Consider the following 9,532-nt stretch of genomic DNA (forward strand, 5'->3'; position numbering starts at 1 on the left):
GAAAACTAAAACACTAAAAATATTATAGAATCTAAATTTATTACTGATTTTTTAATTTTGAAACAACAACAACAACAACAACAACAACAACAACAACAACAACAACAACAACAACAATAATAATAATAATAATAGGGTAAAAGGAACAATAATAACAGTAAGCACATCGGACACTTTTCATTCAAAACTGAAACATCTTATCATATTAAAGTTCAAATATATCTTATTTCATATTATATTTATTCTATTATACAACGTGTCGTAATTGACCTCACAAATGAGAAGCTACATGTCCTAATATAAGAGCTTTCTAAATTGCACCCGAAAAATAAGAGTTCAGAACATCTGATTCTGAGCAGCTAGTAAAGCTAAGTTAATACTTTGGATTTTTGTTGGGGTGAAACAAACCAAAATGGCTTCCGGTTTCAACAGGGCCTTTAAGATCTTCATCAAACATAGCAAACAAATAAATTTAAATTTGACTTTTGCCTTTCCTCTGTTGATAATTTATGTTAGAGCCTTGCACTACTATACCACCTTACTAGAACAGACCCAAGGCACAACTTCTCCATCTATTTCTATCACATCTATCTTCACTATGGTTATGATATTTCAGTGATGGAAAAGCATATCTCATTTTTGCCGCAGTTCATAGTGCAGCTGGTTCTTATTTTTCTGTTTTGCAAAGGATTTGCCATTCTATCTATTTGCTCAGACTGTAGCATTTGTAGCATTCAACAAGGTTTGCACTTAAATTTTCCACTAGTTCTTATTCCCATTTAATTGTGTACAAGGACTTTGCACTTAAACATAAGCATTCAACACCATGAACTTGAAATAGTGACAATTTTATGGCACTTGAAACCTTAATTTTTGTGTGTACCTTGAATGATACAAGTGTAGCATAGATATTATGCATTGCCTAGAACACAAACTGGGCTTGTTGATCATTTGGCATAATTTCATTGCCAACAAAAATGTACCTGAATTTGACATAATTTCAGGGTTGTATATTCTATGCGGAACAGAGCAGGAATCATAGCAAAACAGGTCACTCATTGTCTCAAAGAATTTATATTAATCAGCATCTTGAAGTAGTCAAAATAAAAAATGCAGAAAAAGGTAAAATAGTAGACCAAGGGCCTTCAATAATGCAGCATACTAACAATACCTAAAAATAATATGAAGAGTTATAAAGTCACGACAACTTTAAAACACAAGTCTTGGGCATCCTATAAATCTGAAACCAAATTCTTCAATTATACTATTGCAATATCCTCAAGGATTTAGGTATTCTGTCGCCCACATAGCTAGGTGCCATGCATTCTTCTTATCAGGAGACATTCCACTATATAGATATTCATTCTCGTCTGGCGTTTTATTGAGGTCATATGACAGCATCGAGGCCTTTTGTTTAGCAGAATCAGCCTCTTCAGAGCTATCGGAGGAGACAACGGCCTCTTTCTCCACTAAATCCGGAACCACCTCCCCCGTTTCTTCGAATGCCTCCTGAATCTGGGATCGAGATAACCCTGAGAGGTACATCATAGCCAAATATAGGCGCAGAATATCAAGAATTAGTGTATGAACATAATCATATTAATTCAACAACCAAAAAGTTGATAATCTTACGTTCCCATAGTCGTTCAAGTCCATGTTCTATGAGTTTGAATTCCTCTCGTGCTGCAATATCCAGTTCAATAATAAGAGTATTTTCATAACGTACCTGCACAACACACCACCAAAATAATGTAGAAACACTTTTTGTAAAAACCTGAGACAATGTAATCCCTTACAATATATGATATATAAATTTATTCAAATTATTCCTAACCTAAAAATTAGAATACTGGTGACTCGCTAGTAGAAGAATTACATATTTTTTTGATATAGGAAACAGATTAGATCGCAAGAAGACTATGGTATCAAAGAAAGAGAATACAAGTAACAGCAGCAAAATAAGGAATCTTTGGGGTTATTCCTTCTACTCAAGTCAGAATAGCAAAATATGCCTCATGCACACAGTTGAGTTTATGATATAAAATTAAAAGATAATCCACCTTCAGCAATATCCGTTAATATATATATATATATATATATATATATATATATATATATATTCCTTGAACTGAGCGAAGAAAGGTACTTCAAAGATAGATCTGCTGAAGATTGCATCTAAACAATCTCCAATAGACTTACCAAAGAAAGTTCTAATAAGGTTAGTCTTCAGACTTAGGGGCCACCTATCGGTGGCAGACTTCAAGTCAAAAGAATAAACCTTACTGAAACCTTTTCATCTATCCAACGAACGGTCGGAGCTGATTCAAAGTTCCATCCATTGGAATAGACCGAAGTGATGAGGAAATCATGAAGAGGCTTCAATACCCTTTGATTCACAAAGTTACCTATGGCGAATATCCGTCTCTTACCAGCACCATCCTCGGTAGATTGCGATAGTCTACCAGGGGAGCCTGAGTCAATAGACTCACCGAAGTGTCTAGACCCGAAAGAGAGTTGATGGTACTCTCAGCGGTCTCTGTAGACTATGAAGATATCTCTTCATTCTTTTGGTTAGAAGGGTCTCGGATAAAGGGGACCTTAGAGGAAACCCTGCATCATAGTCACAATGGCTATTGATGTACAAACCAAATGATTTCATGACGCAGATGGTAGGGTAGAATATTCCTTCACGCGTCTTTTCACCTTTACGGCCTCCACGAAGGTCTCGCTTTCCAGGCTCCCAATGTACCCCTTGACACAAGGGAGTTGAGAGAAAACTAGGAAAGTACCTTAGGATCAGGTCTTTAAATTAAGCGACAATATCATTTCTTAATTGAGACTGTCTTGGCAGACCGGTGGAAGGGGTTACTATCGATTTCAATATCGATCTGTCAATCCGTTTCGCCAGACGAAGAGCCCGACAAAGACTAAAGAGATATATGAACCCATACATAAGTCGGCCTTCAGATCCTTCTTCATAATCATTTTGTGATGGAAGGAAGGTATAATGGTATCCTGACCTCGTCAGAGACACTGGCACAGGTAATAAACTGTGCGACTTACTAACCCCTGCATACGCTTGCTTACAGTAAGTTGCTGTTTATTTTTCTTAGAAAGCAGTAAACAGAGGGCTAGATCGTCGGTTTAACTAAATTACCTATTTGGCAACGAGGTATGCTCCTATACAGAGTTCCTTAGTCAGACCACCGGTAGCTATTATTAGTATTATCTTTTGATAGATACTAATAGCCCAAGATTTTTGGACTACCTCTGCCTTCCCTTTTTGTAACATAACCAGGTGCCCCCCTTTTCAATCACTAAAAAAAAAAAAAGACCAATCAAAGCCCTATCTAAGTAAAGCTTCGTCTGTTATTTTTCCGGTCCCAGGGGAGTTTACTCAACCCATTCCCCAGTCTTCCGCACTGCTCAAGTAAGTGTGCGTGTGCGACTCCGTATGAGGACCTCTTTCCCTTCTGCCCACTCTCCGTTCACACGGTTCTCAAAGCAGAGGAGGCTGGTTGGGCAGCTGGTACCACGAGCCCTCTGTCCCACACATCTATCCAGAAGCAAGTATAGTTCACCGGTTCCACCGAATGCTCCTATCTCTCGGCAAAGATCGTGTGAGTGTGCAGTTATGCTTCGGATGCTTCGCCATAGAATAGATCGACCCAGTTCCCGTTCTTTTCCGGTTCACTCGCTTTATATCTCCAACACACTAGGCTAGGAAGGACGCGGTGGGAAGGAAGCAGCCCTAGCCTCTGTCCGGCCGATCATTCCGCTGGCATCTTGCATTCACGCCTCCGTTTGACTGCCACTCAGGGATGGAGTTGTAGATACGTTAGTCTTAGCGGATCGTTGGCTCCACCTGTTATCTCCTTCTACGACATGCTGTTGTCGTTGCCATATTCCTTATGTAACTAAGTCATCTCTGCCTCGCTGCGGGTCAGCACCTCCGAAAGAAACGGAGGACTTCATTCAGTGAGTCCGCGATCGCCCTATAAATGATCAGAATAAGGTAAAGCTTGAAGATAAGTTTTGTATTCTATTAATTTCTCAGTCCCTCTAGTTGGGTGGGCAACTGGGGGGCATACGGACGCATACATCCCATACGGGAAGAATCTATACTATTATGATGTGAACTCACTCTATCCCTTTATAATGAAGGAATATGATATGCCTGGTGGGACGCCTGTTTGGCATGGTAATTTTCATGGTAAAGACTTGGATAGCTTGTATGGCTTTATTGAAGCATATGTTGAATGCCCCGAGATGCCGTTACACCATACACGGTAGGAAAAAGCTTTTCGGTCATAGGGGAGTTCAGAAAGAATCTCGATGATGAAACATTTTTGTATTTCTACCACTGCCGAAAGCTCCTTCTTGTACGCTAGCACTTTGGTTCGGCTACCTTTTTCGTCGTGTTTGCCGATGGAACATCAAATAAAAAATTGATTGATCTCTTCGATTCATAGCTTGGCAAAAAACCTGAAATCCTACCTTCGATAAAGTGTTCACAAAGCAGAGTGAAAGGCACCCCATCGAGAGAGAGGGACCCAGCCCGGCCTCTTTTGTTGCTCTGGGTTAGCTCTTTTCTTTTGTAGCTCTAGTCAGTGTATAACTCCTATTAAGGAAGCGCGTAGCACTCCGCGATCTCAGGGCTTGGAAGACCCTTCGCCAAAGGGTGTCGTTGCTACTTTTTGCGTGACTACTGATAGTGATGACCCCGCTACCGAATACTGCTGAGACAAAACTTGAGCATTTTCTGCATCGGTGGATGAAGAATCGCGAACATAAGAATTTATGGTTGACCATGTTCCCAGAAAAAAGATACTTTAGAGAAACAACGAGCACGACTAAAGTGGCTATACATACAAATCTATTTAGGGATAGATATGCTTCGATTGGAACTGGAAGTTCCAGAACAGGCAGCTGGTATACCACCATAATGAAACTGCCTTTTCTTTTTTTTATTCGGATAAGATTTTGGTTGGCTTCGTTGGGAGGCTCGCGTAGTTTGTTACGTCAGCTCCAAAAGGATAAATTGCGTTGGAATCGATAAAGTTCCGTGGAATTCATAATTGCATAAAAAAAAAGAAAAGGAGTCTTCAACCCTCTATGAAAAGCTATTAATAAATTTCAAAGGCCGCTGGATTGCCTACCAAATGCAATTGGGGGCATAGGAACGCTACCCGTCCGATCCAAAACACGGCGTAGCAGCCCTGGTGCCAAGCTAAAGACAAGGGTGGTCTACGAGCAGCTGCTCAATCGATTAGTTATGAAATACCATTAACTCTATGTGTGTTATCAATATTTCTACGTGCGATTCGTTGATACAAAAACTTTTGGATGCTATTGCTATGGCCCTTTCCTTGTAGGACAACTTTATAGGAAAATAGGAAAGGGGCAGAATATAAAAAATTCATTATTATTCTCACTTCAAGTCTGATTGAAGAACAAAATCTGATAGTTATATGAGTGAAATCAGACAACTTCTATAGAAATAGAAATTCGAGATTCTATTTAGATAATTTACAAATACTATATTAGATTAGATAGTAGATTACCAGCCTATTATATAATATATATTATATATGGGTATATGGTTATATATGTTATTTCTATGGTATGATGATTTGAAATTGCAGTCAAAATATTGAGTCTCATTTTCTATGTAAAAGAATTAAGTGAAAAAAATTAGAAATAGACGAGTCTTATTACCCCAGGATTGGATAATTAGTAATCTTGTCTTGAAGCGGGCTCAAAAGACCAACCTTATTGAGATTGAGTTTTTGCTACTGTTTGGATGATTTATTATTCATGTATTAACAGAAACAAAAAATAAGGGCAGCTCAAAAAAAAGAAGTGGATGGTTAGAAGCACCAAGATACACAAGGGATTAGTAACACGGATTATGTAAATTGTCAAAAGGAACATTTCCACATAATCTAAATAAAGAATACTAATTGGGGCTTAAAGTTGGTAGAAAAGAGAAGGCAGTCCTCCCCCAATTCCGATCTAGAGCATGCTCCTATCCACTGATTAAATAAATGACTATCGGGAACAAAATAATCTGTTAATATTTTTTTTAAGTATCCCCTCGTTTTCTCTCTCTCTTTTTCTGAAGAGAGAATTTTTCTAATAAATTAGAAAAAAATATGCAAGTCTTTTTCGTAACCTAAAACGATGGACGGAGGGTTATAAAGATAATTCCAAAATATTTTCTTTATTGAAGAATAAAGCTATTACTTAATAAATTTTTTATTTTTAAGGGATAAGATCAATTCAGAAGGACGTTTTGTATCATTTTTGATTTTCTCCTTGTATTTTTTAAAAAATGTCCCATCATTTGCTGTCTCATTATTCATCGAATAACATGAATAAAATTAGCAATAATGGAATTGTTGTTGCTTTTACCGAATCACATGAAATTTTTTTACCAACCCCGTATAGAAAATACCTGTTAGGAAGAAACAAAAAAGGTGGGAATCGAATTTAATACTAAAATTTGAATTTGCAACAAAACAAATGGATAGAATCCAAATGGAAAGGAATTGAAACGATCCAACTCGACTTCTTGGTTTTTTTAGAATATCCAAAAAATGGATTCCATTTATAACATAATAACATTATTATGTTATGATATTACATATTTCAACTCGATTTGGATACCGGGAAAAAATCGACTCGGGATTTGTTCGGCTCGATAAAAACCTAATCTAATAATCCTAAACAATATAATATAGAACAATATAATAAAAATCATAGAATTCATTTTAGAATACTTAATTCCTCCCTTTTCAATTTTTTTTCCAAATTCCAAATTATCAAAATTATATATATAGATTTCTATTATATTAATAGGGAGAATTAAATCACTGTTTTCATCAAGGTCCATTGTTGTGACTGGAAGAATAGATTCTGAATCGGATGCCCTATCTTCCTTCCCCTTATTCTGAGTGAGGACATATCCTAATGTAATGGTAATGAACTAGACGACCTCAGAAGGAACCATTAGAGGAGAAGGGTGGTCGTAGATCAGGTGAGGAAGGTTACTGGCCCAATATGAAGGAAAACGTATAAGATTCTGTGAGTACCTGTTGCTGTATGAGATCTCTAAGGCATGCATACCAAATGTAGAGAAAGTTAGAGGAAAGCCTGAAAGTAATTTAAGCTTATTCGTCCAAACATTATATTATATAGGCCTGACCCTGGTTGTGGGAAAGACTTTTTCAATTGCCATTCCCGATCGAAAAAGAAAGCCAGGAAGCTAGACCAAGGAAGCAAACCTCCGCGTGTTATGCGAGTTTTGTCTATGAGAATTTGAAAGATGTTTATAGGAATAAAAGAACATGGTTTTGATTCCTATAGGGACTAGCAAACTTGTCTTGACCCCTGTCCTAAAAAGCAAAGCGGGGCCAATAATCTACTGCAACTAGCCAGTAGCTCTACTAAGCGAAGAACCGCTCGCAGCCTTTTCTTCGCGAATAACATGTGCGGGTAGCCGCCTAGGAGAAGAGAAGCAAGCTACCTTCCATCTATATCTATAGGTGGCAACGGTAAGAGCTGGTAAGCATGGTAACTGTATCGGCGGCCGGCGCTCTGCGTTCTATCTAGGTTCCGCTCTTACGTACGCCCCACCTCACATAGAAGAAGGGGAACCCCTTCCATAGAAGAGTGTGGGTGAGAGGGGATTGAATCATTCATCAGATACGTCTTCTTCCGTGATCCATTTTATGTCAACTCTCTTTATCAAAAAAAAAAGGCCTACTTTACAAACAAAGGGAAGGTCGTTTAAATCCACTTTCTTAGCTAAGGCTATCACCTTAGACAATTAAAAGAAAGATAAATAAATAACACTTCACTAAAGGTAGCCCAAAACGTAATCACTAGTTGAAAAGAAAAAGAAGTTAGTACGGCCTTTCAAATAGAATCTAATAAGAAGTCCCGTGCCAAGCCCTAAGAAATGGGCAAAGAAAGGCACACAGAACGAATCCCGCGGAACAACCAAATGAAGAAAGCCATTTCTAATAGAGGTGCCTACGCGTCTTGATAGAGGGGCGATCATAGGTTCACCTAGACAAGAAGGTAGCAACGGAAAGCAAGGCAAAAGCTCAATCCAACATACCTTGCAGACTAAAAAAACAGGATGAAGGTTGTGTGGAACTGCCTTTCTTGAAGCAGTTCCCTGCCAATCGAAGACCTGAATGTAGCAGCTCCAACACTAGTAGAGGAGCGGGGACATCTCAAAGTAGCCTAGGGGCAAAAAAGTTTTGAAGGGAATTGCACAGAAATGCTATACTCAGTCCAAGCACGAGAATGCCAATCAACTGTAATGGTAGCTCAACCAAGGACTCAGAAAGCACTTTTTCCAGCACTTGTGCCAACCAACCCAACAAAGCAAGCCCTTCTATTGGATACGAGATTGCAACCAGAGCCATCTTGATTCAAAGAGCTTAGGGAGAGCAAGCAAACGGAACTTCACATACAAAATTTATTGAGTAGCCAGAAGAAGTTCCTCAGAGGCTAGGGGTGAAAACTATTAAAGGTGTCTAATCATATAAATAAAACTGACAAGAACTGGACTTATTTACCTCAGGGTTACTTTCCGAGGCGGTAAGGAAGTGTAGCAGCATCGGGGGAGTCCTATTAAACCTCTATTCCATCAGGCACACTAAAAGCTGGTCTTTAAGAAACCAACCTGAAAGTAGGAAACTTTCCTTGGGATTATATATCATCATAGGCACCCATTTCTGTACCGGTTCCGGAAGAGCGAAGAAAAAGGGGAAAAATCGTGAATAACTAATACGAACAGCGGCAGAATAGGAGCCGAAAGCTAGAGCTGACTTTCACGAATCAAGCCCGGTAAGGTTACCTGCGTTCTTCACGGCTAACTGATGTTAACCTAGGGGCTCTTTCAGGAAGGCTTGAATGAATCAAGGGTCTAAGGTCTTCAAGCCAATCTGGGAGCGATAGAACGGGAGCTGGCACGTCTAAGGACGTGTCTTTCTGAAGTCGACGAGCGGGTGGAGCAAGCCCGCTCAATGGATTCGGTTTCGGTTTCGCTTCCTCCGGTGGTGCTTTATCTTCATTCCCATGAGGTCGCGGTACCCTATCGCCAAGATCTTGTGTAGCGCCGGGAAGTCGGAGGCTTCCACGACCATGGCGCCGATGTTCATGATGCCGTGGAACCTCCCCGACAGCCGGTGAATCTGGACGGTGCTGAAGCAGGGTGTTCTGGCGGCGTCGGGGTCGGCGAGAGAGGAGAGGATGTTGCTGATGAGGAACCTGACGTTCCCCAGACCAGAACTGAAAGGACATACCAGCCCCCAAAGGATCCGGTAAGTAAAAAAAAGGGTAGCCCCGACTTGGGGCTGGATTGAATCCTTTTTTTCATTTATCGATGTGATCTCTGTCATCACGCAGTTATGACCTGTTATAGCCTGCTTACGAGTGAATCTACTAGAAGAGCTTAATTGCTATCTTTTTGGCTGTTGTGCGCGATAGGTCCCCCAAATATTGTATTAAAGGAACC

The 9,532-nt window shown here is 39.6% G+C and overlaps 1 protein-coding gene across 1 annotated transcript; it reads left to right on the forward strand.

The window, feature by feature from the left end:
* The first annotated feature begins 2,991 nt into the window (after window positions 1-2,991).
* On the forward strand, window positions 2,992-4,005 carry LOC112748963 (uncharacterized). Its single transcript, XM_072218091.1, is given in 4 exon segments — window positions 2,992-3,002; window positions 3,509-3,653; window positions 3,656-3,715; window positions 3,718-4,005. Coding segments are annotated over 4 exon segments (504 nt in total).
* The last annotated feature ends 5,527 nt before the right edge of the window (window positions 4,006-9,532 follow it).

The sequence above is a fragment of the Arachis hypogaea genome, chromosome 15 (genome assembly GCF_003086295.3).
Source record: "Arachis hypogaea cultivar Tifrunner chromosome 15, arahy.Tifrunner.gnm2.J5K5, whole genome shotgun sequence".
NCBI lineage: Eukaryota > Viridiplantae > Streptophyta > Magnoliopsida > Fabales > Fabaceae > Arachis > Arachis hypogaea.